We start from the raw sequence: 22,558 nt of genomic DNA, 5'->3' as shown, positions 1-22,558 counted from the left end.
ACTCATAAAGAAGAGCTGCGTCTGAAATCACACACTCTCTTGAGCTGGTTATTATTTTGAATAAGTACTTTGTCACCGCTAAAAAAAGTATGTTTTATATAGTATGAATGTAATCTGTAACGCAGCCATAGTCACTTGCTTTGTCCCTGAATGAATCGGCGGTTTTGAACGAATCATTTGACTGAATGATTCAATGACTCGCTCGTTTAGACAATGATTTGCCGTAAAAAAACAAACAAAACAAAAAACAGAAATAGTATTTTCTTATAAAACATACTGCAGTAATCTTTGTTTTCTTAAACACACTTTAAAGAGTACAATGTCCCGAGAAAGTTTCATAACTTTCTTTCACATTAAAGTTGCCATTTAAACAGTTGGTTACTTTAAAGTCTGGACGTTGCGCTAGTCTTCTCTTCCCTATTGTTCCGTATATCCGAGTGAAACGCTTCTGGAACAAGAACAAATGTGGGCGGGGCTTGATTGTGTCTGTGAGGAACTGATTGGATGATTGTGGTTTGCTATTGGCTGATCTCATGTGAGTGACAGGTTATAGCCCCGCCCACATCATCAGAGAAGAGAAGAGATCCTGCAAGAGGAAGATATTCTGATTCAAGATCACCAGGAACATGAATTTAACACAATAATGATGTGCACCGATAAATCATTTATAATAAACTGCAATATTCCATAAAATTTTTTAAAAATGGTAACTTTTGATTTTATGGTGAGCTGTAACTTCTGTGTTGTTGAACCTCCATCCTAAAGCTATAAGCAATGCTATTTGCTATGTTTTTAAAAGAAGTCATTTTTTAGTGTATCTGCAGCATGTGTTATTGCTTTGTCCATATTTCTGGAGCTCGAGGCGAATCTCAGTTTGCAGTCGCAGATCAGGAAGGTCAAGAGCACAAACAGAGCATGTTCTTATTTCCCTTAAGCCTCTTGCATCACATGCACCGCCGTTCTTGGACGCTTGTGCAACAGATAAGAGCTCAAAGCAAAAAAGCACTGCTATAACCACATTAAACCGAGCTTTTGCATCAGCAAAGATGTGTTTTTCACATTCTCCCACATGTGAGAGGTCACCGTGAAGAGGTTCTCCCGGAGAACGTGCCAGAACGTACTGTACCAGTCAAAAGTTTGGGATCGGTAAGATTTTTTATGTTTTTAGAAGTATCGTCTGCTCACCAAGGCTGCATTTATAAATTAAAAAAACAGTAATATTGTTGAATATTATGACAATTTAAAATAACTGTTTTCTATTTTAATATTTTTTTAAGTGTGATTTATATCCTGTGATCAAAGCTGCGTTTTCAGCATCATTACTCCAGTCTTCAGTGTCACATGATCCTTCAGAAATCACTCTAATATGATGATTTGATGCTCAAGAAATATTTCTCATTATTATCAATGTTGAAAAAAAAACCTTTTTCTGGATTCTTTGATGAATAGAAAGTTCTAAAGAACAGCATTTATTTGAGATAGAATCTTTTGTAACATTATAAATGTCTTTACTGTCACTTTTGATGAATTTAATTCATCTTTAATGAATAAAGGTATTGATTTCTTTTTTTTTATTCCCCCCCCCCCCCCCCCCCCCCCCCCAAATTTTTAATAATTCTTACTGACCCCAAACTTTTGACCGGTAGTGTTTAATGTTACAAAAGCTTTATATTTCAGATAAATGCTGTTCTTTTGAACTCTCCATTCATCAAAGAATCCTGAAATAAAAATGTTAATAACTGTTTTCAACACTGATAATAATCATAAATGTTTCTTGATCATCAAATCATCATATTAGAGTGATTTGTGAAGGATCATGTGACACTGAAGACTGGAGTAATGATGCTGAAAATTCAGCTTTGATCACAGGAATAAATTACACTTTAGTATATATTCACATAGAGAACAGATGATTTACATTGGAATAATATTTCACTATTTTTACTGTATTTTTGATCAAATAAATGCCGTCTTGAGCAGAACAGACACTCTTTTAAAAACATAAACAATCTTACAGATCAAAACTTTGTCTGGCAGTGTCTTCATGAACTCTTTGAGATGTTAATGAGGTTTGATGGAGTGACGTTTGTGTCGTCGTCACAGGAATGGAGGAGCCGGTGAACATGGATCGTGGTTTCTTCAGGAAAGTGGACGTTCCCGATCATGCACACTATATAGTGGCGTTCTTCGTGGCGATCATCGGGGCCGTGGGAGTGATCGGGAACATGCTGGTCATGTACGCCTTCTTTAGGTAGGCCTGTCGCTCTCATCCCAGTGCAATGTTCAATAGTCAGATCTGAGGTGGATTTATTCAGTAACACTTTATAATAAGGTTCATTAGTTAATGTATTTACTAACATGAACTAACAATGAGCAATATTTGTTACACAGCTGTTCATTGTGTGTTCATGTTATTTCACAGTAGTGCATTAACTAATGTGAACTAATACAACCTTTGATTTTGATAATGTATTAGTAAATGTTGAAGTTAATATTAATAAATGCTGTAGAAGTATTGTTCATTCTTAGTTCATGTTAACTAATGAACCTTATTGTAAAGTGTTATCATTTATTCTTATAAGGCTGTGGCAAACTAACTTTTGACAGTGAAAGTGTGTAGTTGAGAATTAAAGCACGAGTTCCCAGAGTTTGCTCTTTTATAGCTTAGGAAACTAATGAGTTTTTAATTATATGTCATTGAAGTATTAACCTGGCCTCAGATGTTTCTCCTAAAAAATGTCATATAGTTTGCATATAGTGAGAGGATAGAGTAGCTGTCAAAACTTTGGAATAATTAAGCTTTTTTATGTTTTTGAAAGAGTCTCTTCTGCTCACCAAAGATGCATTTATTTTATCAAAAATACAGTAAAACATTAAAATATAATTGTAATGTAAATCATCTGTTTTCTATGTGAATATATATTAAAGTGTAATTTATTCCTGTGATCAAAGCTGAGTTTTCAGCATCATTACTCCAGTCTTCAGTGTCACATGATCCTTCACAAATCACTCTAATATGATGATTTGATGTTATTATCAATGTTGGAAAGGATTCTTTGATTAATAGAAAGTTCAACAACATTTATTTGAAACAGAATCTTTGTACTGTCACTATTGATCTACTTAATGTGTCCTTGGTGAATAAGTCTTTTTTTTTTTCATCTTACCTAAACTTTTCAATGGTTTATTACGGTTTCCACAAAAATATGAACTGTTTTCAACATTGATAATAATCATAAATGTTTCTTGAGCATCACATCTTCATATTAGAGTGATTTGTGAAGGATCATGTGACACTGAAGACTGGAGTAATGATGCTGAAAATTCAGCTTTGATCACAGGATATAAATTACACTTTACTGTATATTCACATAGAAAACTGTATTTTATTTACTGTATTTAAAAAAAATGCAGCCTTGGTGGGCATAACAAATGATGTGATTTGATTCATTCATATTGAGATCTCTGACTGTTGATTGCAGATTGCTATTATATCTCAGCCAATAGTTTCAGAGATTGTTAAGATCTCTTCTGAGACGTGTGTGAGAGAACCGGGGCTGTTTTCCCAAGAGACCTAAAGCAAAGATCTCTATTTATTCTCTATTTAACCGCATAGAAGATTTTGTGATTCTTCTTTTCTGTGAGTTTTCATGTCCTTAATGTGAAATGTTTGTTCTTCTTTCTCTTAATAACTCTTGAATTATGCGTCACTGCTTGCGCGACTCACTGCTGATTTTGTGTCATTTGTTTTACTGTTGAAGTCTGCCAGTCTTGACGTGGTTTCATACTGACAGATTTATTTTAGTCTTTGCTGAAAGGGACATTTTGCCATCAGTAATAGAGGATGACAGCGGACACAGCTTCTTCACACACACTGCATCTTCTTCACACACACTGCCATGTTTTGGGAGTGAAACCACATTTTAAATATGAAAGTGAACATGTTAAAGAGGACACTTGCTTTAGTGTAATGTTGCTGATGTAGTTATTCTCTATATCAGTAGCCGCGTCCCTTCAAATTGCGCAAATTGAAATTGCGAATTGAAAATACGCCCAATGGAAACACGTCAATTTCGCAAAAACTCCCATTTATCGCAAAAAAGTTTTTCCGCTCGCATGAGGAGGTTTTTCAGGCAATTCGAAAAAGAAGTATTTTGCAAAACTGTAATGCAAACAGTTTTTGCGCATTTACAGGTCAGCTGACGTAGATGATGCGGTGTGTTTGGACAGAAGACGAGACGGAGTTCTTTATTAAATTCATAAAAGACAAAGGAATTACAGGAATACTGGATTCTAAACCTCAAATAAATGCCAAAATCAAGACCTCGAAGCAGAAATGAGGGAGAAACACCCAGAAACTCCTCATATGTGCCGCTCTCAAGTATAATAAGGGTCGTTCCTCACCATTAATGCTTGGAAAACACACATACGTCTCCTTCCATTAATAATAATAGCCAGTGCAGTGGCTGAGATATAGTACATAAACCCACCAACGTCCGTTGCCATGGTTTTTGGAATGATTTTACTGATCGCGAGAGGAAAAATGAAGTTTTAGTCGCATAACATCAGTTAATGGAAACTCCGTCATTTCGCAATAGTTTTTTGTCGACATTTAGAAAAAATCGCAAAAGTTTTGCGCAAAAATGTAATGGAAACGCGCCTAGTGTCAGTGTTTCTGAACTCCCTGAAACGCCTCCATTGTAGTCTTGAGTTTCTTCCGGGAACGAACACGTCACAATATTCCTCATTTAAATAATTCATACGCAGAATAAAGGGGCGGGGCCTGGTTGAGTTAGTTAGTAGTGTGTTAAACTAGCGGTTATGGAAAGGGGATGAGATTAAACAAGATTAAAAAGAGGAGTGACACTGGTTTGAACCATTTAAAACTCCTTTAAATGTCCTCTAAATGATCAACATGATCAGAACTTTGAAAAAGTTGTCGCACTCAATCTGTCTGATTGATCGTTTAGAAGATCGTTTAGACTCTTTTATCAAGTAGAAGTCCTTTAGTATAATCATACAAACGTCCTTCTTCAGCTCGTGCTTCACGTGTCTTTCTGCTGTCAAATCTGCACTGATTTTATCAAGTAAATCTAAGAATAACCTTGATATTGTTAATAATATGTCAAGATGAACACTTACTGGACTGAAGCATCTTCGGTTTACTTGATTATCCAGACATCAGTTAGAGAAATCACGAGTATCAATTATAATCATCAGGCTTTTGAGGAAAATGTATTTGTTCATCTCTCAATCATCATTGTATTGCATTGCATTATATGTTTTAAAACTACAGAGCTTTGATCATAATACTAAGCATTTGAATATAATCTTAATACATATTATTGTGCAGATATTGATCTTTATATGCATTTTGATGTCAGTCTCTGCTATACTGTTATAAAGATCTAATTGATTTACATTACAAGCATTAGAATTGTATCCCTTTTTATCCATATAAATATCAGAATCTGCACAAAATTGCATATTTTTGCTCAGTTTGAGTGTCTGAATAAAATGTAGCTGTTTTTTTCCTCACTATTTCATACTAAATGAGCCATAAAGGCCTGCTGTATCAGATATGATAGCTGCAGTGTGACTGGAGTCAGATATTGTGGAGGATCATGTTGTTAGTGTGTGTTTTCAGCACTTACAGACTGAAGTTGTGAAGAAATGTCAGTGACTTTCTCTGTCTTGGATGATATCTAATGCATTCTGCCAAAGTCCTCTACTGACACACTTTCGTGACACACTTTTTACATTTAGTTCACCTTTCACTCTCGCTCTCTTCAGTCCCATGACGCTTTCTTATAGATTACATCTCTAAAGACAAAACACACTCTTATAAGCACTAAAGGTCTGAGTCTGTGAAACCTGCATTCACATGTTGAGTAATGGACATACTAAATATGAAAGCTCATTTACGTTCCAACCTGGTATGTCTTTCTTCTGTGGAAATTTTTTTTATAAATATTTGATACAGAAGAATGTTCATAGAATATTGACATTTATATTTTGATATTTGATTTTTATTTATTTTTTGGCTTAAAATACTTGATATATCCCTTAAAGTTTATTTTTGCATGGTTTATTTATTTATTGTTAATACTTTACATTAAGGTTTCGTTAGTTAACTAAATGAGTTAACATGAACGTACAATGAACTACAGTTTTTATTACTTTTAGGTAATGTCAATTGTAAACATTTACTAATATGTTTTTGAGTTAAAATGTTAACATTAGCTAATAAACTGTGAACTAACATGAACAAAGTGAATTGTATTTCTCTTAAGGCAAGACACTACAGACAAAAACATGGGCTTTTTGGCTTTGTGTTATTTCAGACTAGTGGAAGAAAACATCCTAAATATCTTTTAAGTATTTATTTTATTTTATTTAATCTATTTGCGACTCTCAATGACAATACATATCTTTAAAGAGTTTTTTCTCCACTTCAGTATCACTTATATACACCAAAATTTACAGATTTATTCCTATCTATATTCTGAAGGTTTTTACTGAGGGGTTTGTTCATATATCATTTGTCAGATTTATAACATTTTGTTCCCCAAAACATGGTGAAAATGTATTTTTTTTCTGTCTGTTGACAGTATTTTTCAGATTTATGTAGTGATAAATAGAGATATTCAAAATCCCTTCAGTAAAAAACTTTAACTCTAATATGTCAACAAAATGAAAGAAGAATTTTGATCCTGGCTTCATCCAGTGTTGAGATCTATTTTCTGCAAATGAATGCACATTAGTGTATGTGTAGTTATATGTTTGCAATGGTCCGCTAACAATGTGATTGCATAAAAATATTATATAATGTGTGGCGCGTATATAATATTTAGCAATTATATAACATGTTGCACACTGACAGTAAATAAAGCAAAATGTTTTTGAACCGTAATTAATCAGATGCACATGCAGGCCTGTAGGAGTTTAGGGATGAAGCGGCACATGATGGAGTGGAAGCGGAAAACAAGCCATCCGTTTCTCTATGATCACTGACAGAAGACAGAAGCAAAGCCACTGACGGCCTGTTTAACTTACCAGACCCACTAAACGTGACAGGAATCAATGTCCAACCCCACTTCAGCACTTTCTCATTTATTCCAGCGGTCTAGTGGGGGACCGAATTTACTAAATGTGTTTAACAAGCACATTGTCTTTGCATGTTCATGCATATTCTATAAATGCATTTTGGAAACACTTTACAATAAGGTTTCATTAGTTAACTACAACATGAACTAACAATGAACGCTGCAAAATTTATTATTTTTGTCTGGTTTTCCAGTACAAATCCTGAATCAAGATACATTTACTGGAGAAGAAACACTGTTTTTTTGCAGTGAAAAAAAACAGTACTATAAAGCTAAATACTATAAGCATTTATTGATCTTGGTAAATTTGAACATTTACTAATGTGCATTATTAAAATCAAACGTTGTGTCTGTTAACATTATTTAATGGACCTGAACTACCATGAAAAAACCACAAACAGTTGAAAAAAAAAAGATGATTAAATACTGTAACAAATGTATTGCTCTTTGCTCTTTGTAACACATTAACTAATCTTAAAGCCCTGTAGTCAATAATATCCTTTAAAACTTATCTTCGATCACCAAAATGACGTATTTAAACGTTTTTTCATGCCTTAAAATATCTTGAATGTAACCCGACACCCTCACCTCATTTAGTATTCGCGGTTCTATGAATATGCAAATGAGCCCCGCCTCCACTCACTCACTCAGCTCAGAGATCCACTGGTTGACGATCACACGTTGATCTGATTGGTTACAAGGTAGTTTGTGACGTCAGAAACACCAGCGATTTCAAAGCGTGTTTTTGAGACTGTCTTTGGTTCACTGCAGTTTTAAGGAGGAAATACTCAGCAATGGTGTCGACTTATGAATTTACACATGAACACCATTAAAAACACCACATAGACACATAAACAACATTAAAAGCTGGATTTACACCACAGAGGGATTACCGGAATATGTGTTAAGAAAGTAAATAGAGTCCGTTTTAAAAAATAATGTATTTTTTATGTTAAAGGTAACTCGCTTCATGCATCATTCATGCTAAACAAAAGCACAATCCACATTCCTCACGGATTATTTCCAGTGTTACCTAATAACTAAACATGAATGCTGTTAATCACGCGTCGACAACAGACTGTCATCATGCGTGTGGATTTTCTCCCTGACCGAGAATGCTTCAAACTGAAGTGTCGTCTGTCGGCTGAGAGCTTTTCTAGGAAAGGTAGTGTTGATCCTGTGAAGAGCTGATGTACTGAGGGCCACTAATGCCTGATGGTTCAGTAGGTGATGCCGGGCCACTTTCAATCAGAGGAAATTGTGTGCACTTGTGACTGTGATTAATGAGATGACGTGCAATCACAATGATTGAACTCCATGTGTTGAATCAATGAACCTTTAATGAACCAGAAGTGTAGAAGTTTCTCTCTCTGTTTTACCAAGTCCCCCAGTGGTGAAGATCCAGCTTTTAATGTTGTTTATGTGTCTATGTGGTGTTTTTAATGGTGTTCATGTGTAAGTTCATAAGTCGACACCATTGCTGAGTATTTCCTCCTTAAAACTGCAGTGAACCAAAGACAGTCTCAAAAACACGCTTTGAAATCGCTGGTGTTTCTGACGTCACAAACTACCTTGTAACCAATCAGATCAACGTGTGATCGTCAACCAGTGGATCTCTGAGCTGAGTGAGTGAGTGGAGGCGGGGCTCATTTGCATATTCATAGAACAGCGAATACTAAATGAGGCGAGGGTGTCGAGTTACATTCAAGACATTTTAAGGCATGATTCTTTTTAAGGAAAAAAACGTTTAAATATGTAATTTTGGTGATCAAAGATGAGTTTTAAGGGATAAAATTATTGACTGCAAGGGAACTTTAACACTATAAAGCTGCTGTATCATATCATTTGTATCATCTGCTGTATCATATCATTTGGTCCTGGTCATGACTTTAAACTGACCCAGCAGGGGCTAACATGGGTAGCCTACCAGAAGATCATAGATCAATATGGTTATGGGGACTATGTGAACGTAACTGCTGACCGATCCATGGCGGTATAATCATGGAAACAACTTCTGTGCAAGAGGACTTGTAACCCAGCACAGTCGTACCTACTTGCGCTTGCGCTTGCGGGAAAAACTACAACGTATGCAAAACATGACAGCAAAACCAAAAGATCCGGGAACCGACCCGACACGCACTGACAACCTGGAGTCTGGGATTGATCCCGTTATGAAGGAGTGTGGCCAAAGCGGACTTATCCGACGCCACGCGCCCGATCCGACTTCAGGTAGACGAGCACCCTTCGTCCAGGCATTTACCGTTGCCTCATTCAACGTGCGGACCCTGGCCGACTCAAAACCACGCCGTGGCCGTGCAAACATCAGCCACAAGCTGGAGCAGATCATCGCCGGCTGCAACTTTACCAAAATTGACATCATCACCATCCAAGAACATCGACTCAGCTCAACAGAGCTGATCACAACAAAATGCCGAACAGACGGCTGGACTCTGGCTCATACGAACTCAACACATGATTGCCATGGAGTAGCCGTTCTTTACAACAAACGAATAGCTCCACTGGTCCGATACATCGAGTACAAATCAGATCGCATAATCGCCACACATCTAGAAGGCAACCCACGAATGTGCATTATATCTGCCTACGCGCCAACAGATTGCGATGATAAACAGCCAAAAGACGCCTTTTACAATGATCTCAAAGATATCGCCCTCAAACAACCGCCACACACACTGACCATCATTGCAGGCGACTTAAACGCCCGTATCGGCAAGGACAGTCAAGACACCAACCCTAGGCAAGTTGGACCTCATTGCATGCACGACACAACAACTGACAATGGCGAACGCATGCTCGAACTATGCGAACTAGCAGACCTTCGACCAGCGCATACACACTTTCCAAACAGGAAAAGTCGGCTACTCACCTACTGTTCACCAAAGAGCGAGTGGTCACAACTTGACCACATGTTGATCTCGACAAAGTGGTGGAAATCACTCAAAAACTACCGCGCTTACAACACAATCGATGTCGGTTCCGACCACAAAGTAATGAGCGCAAACTTCAAACTCAGCCTAAGAGCACCAAAACAACCAACCAACAATCGATGCAAGTTCAACTGGGAAAGACTAGCAGAACCGGAAATCAAAGAGTCTTTCAATTGCGAGCTTAAGAATCGGTTCAGCTTGCTAATGGACGAAATGGAAGCCCAACCAAGTAAAACTGCCAAGATCAAGTAACACGCGGACGCACTGGATGCTGCTCTACGCGATACAAGCGAAAAAGTACTTGGAAAGAGGCGCAAAGCAAGGTTTGCGAGCTGGGTCACTGCTGAAACTCTCACACTACTCGACATCTGCAACAAGGTCAGGGCAAAGTACAAGCGAACACGATTGCCCTCGCACAAAATGACGTGGCAAAGCCTGCAGAACCAAGTGTCTGACGCATTCACACATGATGAAGAAGCGCATCTCGGCCACCTGCTTGAAGCGCTTGAGAACGCAGACAAGAAGAGAGAACACGGCAAAACCTGGAAGATCGTCAATCAGATCTCAGGTGACGAGAATAAGGCCGACCCAAGCAAAGTAAAGAAACTCGATGGATCAATGCCCAAAGATAAAAACGATCTACTCAAAGGCTGGCGCGAGTACTTCGATTCACTGCTAAACAACAAAAACAAAAACGCAGATCAAACAGTCCACCCAGTTCCATCACCCGACTGTACTGACATCAGAACTGCTCAATTCAATCGATCCGAGATAGAGCAAGCAATCGAAGACCTAAAGCGCAACAAAGCGCCTGGACCAGACTACGCAATGACAGCTGAAGTGCTCAAAGACGGCGGCGATTTCATAGTCGATGAGCTGCTCTATATTTGTCAAATGGTCTACGAAAACTGTCATGCACCCACTCAATGGACATCGAATCTCATCATACCTCTGCCGAAGAAAGGAAACCGGCAGCTAATGACAAACTGGCGCGGAATCACCCTGATATCAATTGCAGCAAAAGTGTACAATCGCATGATCTTAAATCGAATTCGTCTGCCCATCGACATTAGGCTCAGAAAGAACCAAGCAGGCTTCAGAACAGGCCGCAGTTGCATTCAGCAAATTCATATTCTGCGACGAATAATGGATGGAGCATACGCACAAGATATCCCACTTTACATCACATTCATTGACTTCAAGAAGGCCTTCGATTCAATCGACAGAGAAATGATGTTCGCCATCCTCCGACACTACGGCATTCCAGCAAAGATCGTTGATGCAATTCGGGTGTTGTATGATGACTCGAAAAGCCAAGTATACCTGCAAGGCCAGTGCTCCGAGCCATTCAAAATCACAACAGGTGTGCTTCAAGGTGATGTCCTAGCACCATTTCTATTCATCATAGTCATCGACTATGTCTCAAAACTATCAGCTAACGAATTTGGATATCTTACACACAAAGGCAAGGAAACAGATGGAAGTTACAGAACATTACGCGCATCAACTCGCGTGCTAAGTCACAAAGTGAATGACCTAGCTTTTGCTGACGACATCGCCCTACTTGAAGGAAACGCAGAGCAACAACAAAAACAAGTCACCGCACTCAAAATACAAGCACGCCAAGTAGGCCTAGAGATAAATATCAACAAAACCGAGCAAATGCGCCTGAACATACAGAAAGACGCAATTCCTGCTCCCGCACTGAAGATAAATGACCAAGAGGTAGCCATCGTAAATGACTTCAAATACCTAGGCGCCTACGTAGGATCAACAAACAAAGACGTCAATGTTCGAATCGGTTTAGCTTGGGTAGCGTTTCACAAACTCAAATCCATCCTAAAAGCACCCAAGACTAAGATCAACTTCAAGATTCGACTCTTCAAAGCCGCTTGCATCTCCATCTTGCTTTATGGCTGCGAAACATGGATCCTCACTAAACATCTAGCGAATCGACTCGACGCATATGCAACAAACTGTTACCGCATCATGCTTGGTATAGACCAGAAGAACGATCATATCACAAATGAACATTTATACAAGACGGTTCAACAGGTGCCAATAAGCACAACTATATGCGATCGCCAGCTTAAGTTCACAGGCCACTGCATTCGCATGGCAGAAGACGAACCGGTCAAACGTTTCATCTTATATGAGTCACAGATCAAACCAACAAACAGGCGCGGGGCACCACGAATATCGTACCGCGAACAAATATCACGCCACATCACCGACAAAAGCATGATCACTCTCAGCGAAAAGGAAATCAGCGAGTTGGCAAAGAACCGGAAACAATGGAACTGTCTTTTTGCCGTGCCTAGGCAAAAGAAACCGAAAGGAGGGAAACCTCTCGTCGACCTCTAGCCCAGCTCGACTGATGATGATGATGATGATGATCATATCTGATATCAAACTTCCTCAACATAATCAAAACTTTGCTGATAAACCTGTCGCACACAATCTTCTACAGTCCTTATGTTTTCTGATTGATAGTTTAGACTTTTTAGTAAAAGGCCTTTTAGCATAATTGTAATACGTCCACCTTCAGCTCATCTTTTGAGCTGTGAAATCTTTTCAGATTTTTATTTAAAAAAACGTAAGAATAACTTTTATATTGTTAGTAATATTTCAGTATGAACACTTACTGAACGGAAGCCACTTAGTTACAGAGCAACTTACTTTTTGGCCATATTATTGCTCAGTTTGGGTATAAATTGAGCTGTTTTTTTCCTCCATATTCTCACTATATTATACTAATATGAGCCATGATTTATTTTTATATATATATTTTTTTTAATATTGTGTCTAAAGGTTCAATAGACTTTTGCATTTCAAACAATTAGATTTTTTTCTGAGTACTTCATGTCAGGCTTTACAGGGTTAAGGACGAGCTTGTTTGACAACGCATCATGAAAAAATGCATATACTGTATATAGAGATATGTGTCCATCTTTAAAACTGCAAAAGTCTGGAATTCTGTGCATTAAAGGTTTAAAAGTGTTTGAGGTGAAGCATGTGTTTGGTTGGACAAAGTCAGTCAGTTTACTAATGCAGAGGAAATGGCCATAACATGCTTTTGAAACTGGGATTGTGACAAATTGTAAAAAGGTGTTTTGTGTTTCAGTAACAAAAAGCTGCGGACGCCTCCAAACTACTTCATCATGAATCTTGCAGTGAGTGACTTTCTCATGGCCATCACTCAGTCGCCGATCTTCTTCGTCAACTGCATGTACAAGGAATGGGTGTTCGGAGAAATGGGTAACTAATTTCCCAATCTTCCCATCTAGGATCCTATTTTAACAATCCACTTTTGCTATTTTAAAGATGGGGAAAATGGTCGGTGCTCCCGGCGCATGGTCTAAAAGGTTTGTATTCTCTTAATGAGTAATGGGTGTGTTTCAGTCGTAACATGAAATAAACCAACCAGAGTCTCATCTCCCATTCCCTTTAAAAGCCAGTTGCGCTCGCACCATGATGGATTCACTATTGGAAAAACTGAACGCCCTATCAAAGAAACGGATCTACTCGTGCGCGAGATTAAAGACCATCTACGGGACAAGCCGGATTCCACCATATCTTTATGTACACAATATTAATCTTATACATTGTAATCCTTTTATTTTTTAATATTTGGCATGTTTTTGTGCTAGCCTGGAAATCCAGATCTAAATCTGAAAGATTAATGGTCTGGCGTCGACTAATGAAAATCGGCCGGCTCGAGGGGCGGCACCAAGCATGCATTTGAAAATCTCACTGCACGCAATTGGATAACACTACGACCAATCACAACAATCCCCATACGCTTAGCTACCAGCGGAGCTAACTGGTAGATTAGACTCTTACCGTATCCGGTCGGCAAAACAGCAAAAACGTCCTTCTTGCAAAGGAACGATTTGAGCGGCGTCTTCTGTTCCTCTTTTAGATAAAAAGCCAAGTCTAACTCGTTCATTGTAGCGGCCAAAGCCGTTTCAAACAACTGGTATTCATCCATAGCCATCTTGCAATGTTTACTAATGACTTCGACGTCACAGCGCTGTCGTCATCTCGCCTCTGGCCCGCCTATATCAGATAACCCGATGTGATTGGTGCAGCTCAGATCGAGGGGCATATTTAATGAGCATCATTACTCAACACCAGAGTAACTCGCTGAGCAAATTCAACTTGTGCTCTCGCGAGAACTCTGGATTACCAGGGTACTGCTGCGCGTCCCTGTGTGTGTAATAAGCAGCGTGTACGCACGTTGTGCTTATTACACACAGTCTTGTCAGAAGAATTGCGCGATAACTTTATTATTTATTTTTCCATCTGTATCATCTCAGTGAGCGTGTGTGAGGGTTTACGCATGCGCTGTAAAGGGGAATTTAGCATTTTAACGCCTGAAAAGCGTTTTCAAATCCGGATTAATGTAGACGTAGCTTTACTCATTTGCGATCTGTTTCCATATCACACGTGCTTGTATCTGCTTCTCCACGCAGGCTGTAAGATGTACGCCTTCTGCGGAGCTCTGTTCGGGATCACATCCATGATCAACCTTTTGGCCATTTCCATCGACCGCTACGTCGTGATCACCAAACCCCTGCAGGCCATCGGCTGGACGTCCGGGCGCCGGACGCTGATCATCATCCTCCTGGTCTGGATCTACTCGCTGGCCTGGAGTCTTGCACCCCTTTTGGGATGGAGTGAGTCTCACGTATTTCCTCAACCTTTGAAAGAGAAAACAATATGAGAAGTGTGGGAGAAAAGAATCGATTCTCTGATGCATCGCGATTCTCTCTTCAACGATTCTCGATATTTTGATATCTCTACAATGGGATATTTTGAACCCAGACAGCATCATAGTGTCGGCCCAGATCTGGCCCACAACTGGGCCGTGTGGAATCCATGTGTACCGGATGTGGGCCGGATCTGGGCCGACATTGGCCGCATTTTCAAGAGCTAAATGTAATTCTCCACTAAGGTTGCATTACACTGCCGGTCTTGATGCCCAATTCTGATATTTTGACTATATGAGATTTTTTGGTAACACTTTACAATAAGGTTAATTTATTAAACATAAGTTAATGTATTAACTAACATGAACTAATCATGAGCAATACATTTGTTACTTTTTTTGTCAATATTTGTTAACGCTAGTTGATAAAAATACAGCTGTTCATTGTTTATTCATGTTAGTTTACAGTGCATTAAAGGCAGGGTCGGCAGGTTTTTCCAAAAATATTTTTTCCAAATTTGTTTAAACTTTCTTTATATACCAATACATAATTAAAATGTAAGTACTCTGAAAAAGAGAGTATAAAAATCAAGTGTCTGTAGTCCTCTCAGGGCTGCAATAAACACAGCTACTTATTTCCATTCGGAACGAATGAAATGATTGGCTGGGCGACTGTCACTCTCCCTCGTTACCATGGCTACCACCCCTGCCGCTACAGGAGCTGCCCACATGCGCGCACCCGTTTGACTAGAGGAGGGGAAGAGGCACGGAAGCTAGGACGAATCACAATAAGGGCAGAGAAAGAGCAGTCAAAATCCCCAGTACCTGCATATACAGTCAGCCAAGGCAAACAAGGCAAAAAAAGGAAGACAGTATTCGAAAAGGCTATGACCAAAAAGTCTTTGGATAAAGCAAGAAGTCAGACGAGAGTCAATATCGGCCAACACTGCTTTCATCGTGGAAGCTCTTACATGCAAACCTCCGTATATGTTATGAATCTTACACGAAATTCACCTTCATCACAGTGTAACTGATGGTAATGGGAAAACGTGTATCAATGCAACCTGTTTTTAGATTTGCCTTATGTTACTAGCTCGTTACCGAATCAAACTCAATATATTTTAAACTTTACCAGTAAGTACCAGTGAGTACTAACAGCCATGTTAGTTGTTTATATTCATAATGATAAAGTTAGGTATTTTATTACATGTGATTCTGACATGATGTCACTACATGCGCTGGCAAACGCGTCCTCCTCAAGCTGAGCGGTCGGCGTCGCGCGTTCATGTGTTTTGGGGGCGTGGCTTTGGGAGGAGCCCAGAAGGGAGGGGGTGGGAGTGAATGGAAATAAGTAGCTGTGTTTATTGCAGTCCTGAGAGGACTACAGACACTCGATTTTTATACTCTCTTTTTCAGAGTACTTACATTTTAATTATGTATTGGTATATAAAGACAGTTTAAACAAATTTTGAAAAAAGATTTTAGAAAAATCCTGCCTACCCTGCCTTTAACTAATGTTAACAATATTTTAATAAAGTATTAGTAAATGTTAAAATGAACATTAACAAAGACTAACAAATGCTGAATAAGTGCAGTTCATTATTAATTAATGTTAAATGATGTAGTTAACTAATTAACCTTATTGTAAAGTGTTACTGATTTTTTTGATGACCCACTTACATCTTTTAAAAGTGACCCATATCTGATATCTGCATTTACACAATACTTGGCGAAACGAACAAAAAATAACATTATGATATCAAGAAATCAGAGTTTAATTTCTTGACATGAAATTCATAGAAACATTTTTAATGCAATAGTTTCATCCTTGTATCAAACTCATTATATAGTAGGCTACAAATTCCTCAAGACCGTGATTATATACACAGATCCATTAATAAAGTTAGTGCGTACTAATGGTCTTGTGGAAGAACTTTTAAGCATGTCAGAGGGTCTGGGTTCGAATCTGCCCTCGTATAGGTTTTTTCCCCTCTTAAGCACCACATGTTCATCAGAGATTGTATATCAAGATGTTTGTGTGCATATTATTTTGTGTCAGCAACTAGCACTCAGTATGATTTCAAAAGCAACACATTTCAGTGCCAGATCGACTCTTATTTGACACAAAAGAACAAAATCAGAGATGTTTAATTTGTTATAGATATATCTGTACCGCAAAATGTTCAAAAAGTCACTTTTTTCAATGACGTACGTGCTACTCGCATTGACGGGAATATCCGATCTGTCCGATTACATGGCTGGCGCAAATGCACGTGTCCGATTCATGTCAGATTTATTTCCACATATGAATGAGGCCTGAAACCCATCTGAGAATATCGGAATCCATGCTCTTTTTTCCTGCTTACACATTTGCACGGATCATATCCGAGAACCATGCAGTGTAAATGCGGCCATTTTGTTGCTGTCTGGGAAGTTTCTCCACAACCTTTGACACTGTGTCGTAACCGTTCTCGGATAGGTTCCTATATCCCAGAAGGCCTCATGACGTCCTGCACATGGGACTATGTGACGTCCACTCCAGCAAACAAGAGCTACACCTTGATGCTCTGCTGCTTCGTGTTCTTCATCCCTCTTGGGATCATCTCTTACTGCTACTTCTTCATGTTCCTCGCCATTCGTACCGCAAGCAGGTACAACATGCACACACTCTTGCCTATACTGGCATGATGAACGTGATTTCACCAAGTAAAACATGTTTCCGGATCAGCATCCCTGTTGATTATGGAGGTAAAATAATGACAAATGTTTCTGAAACAAAAAAGCTTGTTGAATTGCACTACTTGAAAAAATATGCATTGCATTAACCTAACGCATTGAATTTTTAGGGCTTGCATTTTTATGGGCTGAAATTCAACATGGTTGAATATTTAAGCTGTGAATATTTCAATTCAAAACATTTCACACACGTTTTCATTATTAAAAAATAAATAATCCATATTCACCTTTCAGATTTCACTTCCAAAACGTTCATTCTGTTTAAAAATACGACCTATAATATTCGACAGGCAATTTTCAGTCCATTTTATTTCGCTTTACAAATTCGACAGAAAATTCAACATTTGACATCCGGGAACGGCAGGAATATCAGTAGATTCTGATATTCAATTGATAATCTCCATCTGCTGTTAGTCGACATCACTGTTGATGAAGAAAACTATAGAGCAACGGCTGAGAGAGTCATTCATTCATAAAAACGGATTTACAGAAATGGAGCAAGCGGTGTAAGTAATGGAGCAAGCAAGTATTTGTGATGATTATCAGGACCAGTATATATATATACATATACAGTACCAGTCAAAAGTTTGGAAACGTTACTATTTTTAATGTTTTTGAAAGAAGTCTGCTCATCAAGCCTGCAGTTAAAAAAAAATGTATTATAATAATAATAATATTATGAAATATTATTACAATTTAAAATAACGGTTCTCTTTTTTAATATACTTTAAAATGTAATTTATTTTTGTGATGCAAAGCTGAATTTTCATCAGCAAGTACTCCAGTCTTTGGTGTCTTTATGATCCTTCAGAAATCATTCTAATATGCTGATTTATGATCAATGTTGGAAACAGTTGTGCTGCTTAATATTTTTTTTATAACCTGAGATACTTTTTTCAGGATTATTTGATGAATAAAAAGTTAAAAAGAACTGTATTTATTTAGAATAGAAATCTTTTGTAACAATATACACTACCGTTCAAAAGTTTGGGAACAATAACTTTTTTTTTTTAAGAAATTAGTACTTTAATTCAACAAGGATGCGTTAAATTGAGAACCATTATTTTAAATTGTAATAATATTTCATAATATTACTGTTTTTTGTATTATTATTATTATTTTAACTGCAGGCTTGATGAGCATAAGAGACTTCTTTCAAAAACATAAAAAATAGCAATGTTTCCAAACTTTTGACTGGTACTGTATATGGAAAAGCTGATAAAGACACAAAAGCTGTGTTTACATTTAAGTCAAAAGCCCTAAAAAATACAATGCATTAAAATGCATGCAGGGTTAATGCAATGCATATTTTTTCAAGTAGTGCAATTCAACCAGCTTTTTTGTTTCAAAAACATTTGTCATTATTTAACTTCCATCGTTGATCCTGGAACAGCATTCCAATCAACCAATCAGTTTTGAGGGAGAAGTTTACAGTTAGGGTGTGTTCACACTTGGCAGGGATTCCTGGGAAAGTTTTGACACCTCTACCTATTTTCTAAGCTCTTTGTGAGTTCTCAGCTGGTAAAAATACCATCATATGTGCACTCAAACAATGAGCAAATTTAGCGCACAGAATTGTTTTGGATGTTTGGGAAGTTCCATCGCAAAATAAACGCCAAATATTTTTGTATCTTCGGGTTTGGTGTTAAAAATGACAGTGTGAACGCTTAGCAAAAAACGGCCGGTTGCATAACTCTTACAAGTTAGTCATCAATCTATTAATTTTTTTAAGACGGTTCATATCTTTTTCAAGTCAGTAACATAAAAACGTAGATTGGTCTAATTTGATACCGAACCGAATATTGAACCGAACTACCGAAAGTGTGAACAAACTCTTAAGTTTAGGCTTCTACATCAGTGTTGTGTAAGTCATGGGTAGGGATAGGGTTAGGACTGTGTTTTTTGGACAGGAATGATGTTCCAGAATTAATAGAAGATGTTGATCCATGTCTTACTTGACAAAATCAAGGCGACCATAAACAATCAGGTCAAAGTCATGGCAGGACATGTGGTCATCATAACTGGAACATCCATGATGTACAATGTCATTCTTGGGAAAAATGTGTCCAGAGATTTGGAGAAGATGGGCAGCCATGTGAGGAAGACCACCCTCATCCAGCAGCAGTCCATCAAGACCGAGTGGAAGCTGGCGAAGATCGCGTTTGTGGTCATCATTGTGTTTGTGCTCTCCTGGTCTCCGTACGCCTGCGTCACGCTCATCGCCTGGGCAGGGTAACTATCAGCGGATTATTACAAACAACATCTGGAGTTTTTGTGCCATTAAGTTTATGCAGTGTACATGCATGGATGTCTATATATGTGACCCTGGACCACAAAACCAGTCACATGGGTCAATTTACTGAAATTGAGATTTATACGTCACCTGATAGCTGAATAAATAAGCTTTCCACTGATGTACGGTTTGTTAGGATAGGACAATATTTGGTCGAGACACAACTATTGTAAATCTGGAATCTGAGGGAGCAGAAAAATCGAAACATTGAGAAAATCCCCTTTAAAGTTGTGCATTTATGTCCGCGATTGTGCTGCATTCACTCACAAAAATACATGTTTTATATATTTACGGTAGGAAATTTACTAAATATCTTCATGGAACATGATCTTTACTGAATATCCTCATGATTTTTGGCATAAAAGGAAAATCTATAATTTTGACCCATACAATGTATTGTTGGCTATTGCCACAGATATACCCGTGCGACTCGTGACTGGTGACGTGATCCAGGCTCACACATATGTGCATCTCTAGCCTGGACTTTTATCCTCTTAATCTATTTTCTATCATTATCCAACAGCAAATAAACATTTAAACAACAGCGAATACATTCTGTGTAAATCCTCCTGGGTTCTTTATTGGCATCGATGGAACATTTAACATCCATGGAACCTTTACAATCCCACAAAAGGTTCTTTATAGTGGAAAGAGCTTTTATAGATTTTAAAAATCTTTTACACATACAGAGAAAAATGGCTATTTTAAGCTTTGGTTCCCTCGACAAAATTCCAATCGAATTTTTTCAGTGGCTTTTACATTTTTAAAGCAAATAAGCTCTGTGATCAACAAAAGCTTATGATACTCACATGTTTTGTTCATCATGCTAATCTTCGCAAATAAGCACAGCTTTTATGATTTATGATGCCTAAATCCAAGGCACAAGCTAATTGGCCACGGTCACATGACTTCAACACAACCATAGCTAAAAGCTTCAACAACTTTTTCAGTCTTTATATAAAAATAAATAAAAACCATTGACTTCAGGACTATGGAACCGGAAGTGCTGGTTTTATCCAACAATTAATGCATCATCCGTCTAAACTCTAAAGGACTTTTGCATTCTCACATTTGAATTAAGTATACATCAGCTAATTACGTGCTGAGATGTTTCAATCCAAAACTGCACAAAAGATCTGCACTCTAAAAATATTTTATTGTAAACAGGAGATAAAGTTATGAGATGCTTCGGCTCTTTGCCTTCATCAGTGTGACAGTTTCACTTATTCTCAACGACTACATTGAAAGAATGCTGCAGGTTTTTCCTGATGTGTAATTGTTCCCAACATTTCCCAACATTTCAGATGGACTTAAACTTGAGTCTTAGGACTAATTACTTGATTGTTTAATGATGATCACGATCACCTGAAGACCTGCGAAGTGCTTTCTATATAGTCTTTGAGAATAAGTGAAACTTTCACACACTGACGAAGGCAAAGAGCCGAACCATCTGTTCACTTCATCTCCTGTTTACAATAAAATATTTTTTAGAGTGCAGATTTTTTAAATTAAATATACATACAAACTTTTTTGTTTTTGTCAGTTTGGCCCTCCGCTGTGATGGCCAGTTTCATGCAGAACATCTAATCTCTCAGAGAAGCATTCAGATTCATGTGTTAGTCTATTAAAGGGAGTCAAACCATGCAGAAGATCTGAGGCTTTCTGAGAATTCCAGGGTAAAAAGACGTCCTTTTATAGAAGAACTGTCCAAAAGTGAGGGCGTATAGTGCGAGCCGGCTCGAACACTTCTGAGAGAGCGAATGATGAAGTGGAGGATAGACATACAGCCATGCATGTGATCCTTTCCGCTCAGCCAACAACACCTCTAGGTCACTAACATGTCATGTAAACAGACTCTGCAGGGGTCTTCAGCTTTATCCTGGACGCTCTCTGCTTGCTTCTTGACTTGTTTTCCAGTACGTACCCTTACGGAACAAAAACATATGGGAATATACTGCAAAATATAATGCGATATATTACATTATACATTTTCATATATGAGAAACTAGTGCTTATATTTTTCAATATACTGCAATATTGACCATGTATGGCTATATATTGATACATATAAAATATTTGGTTACACTTTATTTCAATAGTCCACTTTAGACATTCTACTAACTATGAGTAACTTTGCAACTACATGTCAGCTAACTCTCATTAGAGTATTAGTAGACTGTCTGTTAGGTTATGGTTAGGTGTTAGGGTTCGGGTTTGGAGAATAAGTTGAATTGTAGTTGCCAAGTTACTTATAGTCAGTAGAATGTCAACTGAGAAGCATTAAAATTGTTAGCAGATATTATTATTATATTAAGCAGACAGAATACTCTAATGAGAGTTAGTGGACATGTAGCTGCAAAGTTACTTATAGTCAGTAGAATGTCTAAAGTGGACTATCGACATAAAGTGTTACCAAATATTCATATTATTCTGTACATATATTGCACATAGGTGTTCCCATATAAATTTGAATGTATGTATATATATACACACACATTCATGGAATGAGTTACGACAGATTTCTAGTTCCCAGCATGCTTTGCTTCTGACTGTTAAAGGAGAGCAAATGTTAAAATTAAGTGTTTTTTTATTTACTTTTGCTCAATATTAATATAGGGGGAGATCTGTTAGTGTTTAATGTTCTATTATTTTGGAATTACTTTTTAAATTTTGGAATTATAAATAAGTTATAAATATTATATTTTAAAGAAATGGCTGTGCACGTCTCTTCACAGTGTCTCTTGGCTAAATACTTTAGTACATG

General features: G+C 37.8%; 1 protein-coding gene across 2 annotated transcripts in view; it reads left to right on the top strand.

Annotated features, from left to right (window-relative positions):
- Window positions 1-22,558, top strand: part of opn4xa (opsin 4xa) — a 41,536-nt gene that overhangs the window by 10,171 nt on the left and 8,807 nt on the right. For both annotated transcript variants that reach the window (XM_084401342.1, XM_084401341.1), the window contains exons 2-6: window positions 2,104-2,251; window positions 13,179-13,312; window positions 14,530-14,733; window positions 17,245-17,416; window positions 19,572-19,733. In XM_084401342.1, the coding sequence (XP_084257468.1) occupies window positions 2,106-2,251; window positions 13,179-13,312; window positions 14,530-14,733; window positions 17,245-17,416; window positions 19,572-19,733 (818 nt within the window). In that variant the 5' untranslated portion in view covers window positions 2,104-2,105. The remainder of the gene's footprint in view (window positions 1-2,103; window positions 2,252-13,178; window positions 13,313-14,529; window positions 14,734-17,244; window positions 17,417-19,571; window positions 19,734-22,558) is intronic.

Source organism: Rutilus rutilus (genome assembly GCF_951802725.1).
Source record: "Rutilus rutilus genome assembly, chromosome: 25".
NCBI lineage: Eukaryota > Metazoa > Chordata > Actinopteri > Cypriniformes > Leuciscidae > Rutilus > Rutilus rutilus.
The sequence above is the reverse complement of the archived record's forward strand: the minus strand, read 5'-3'. Positions and strand labels throughout refer to the sequence as shown.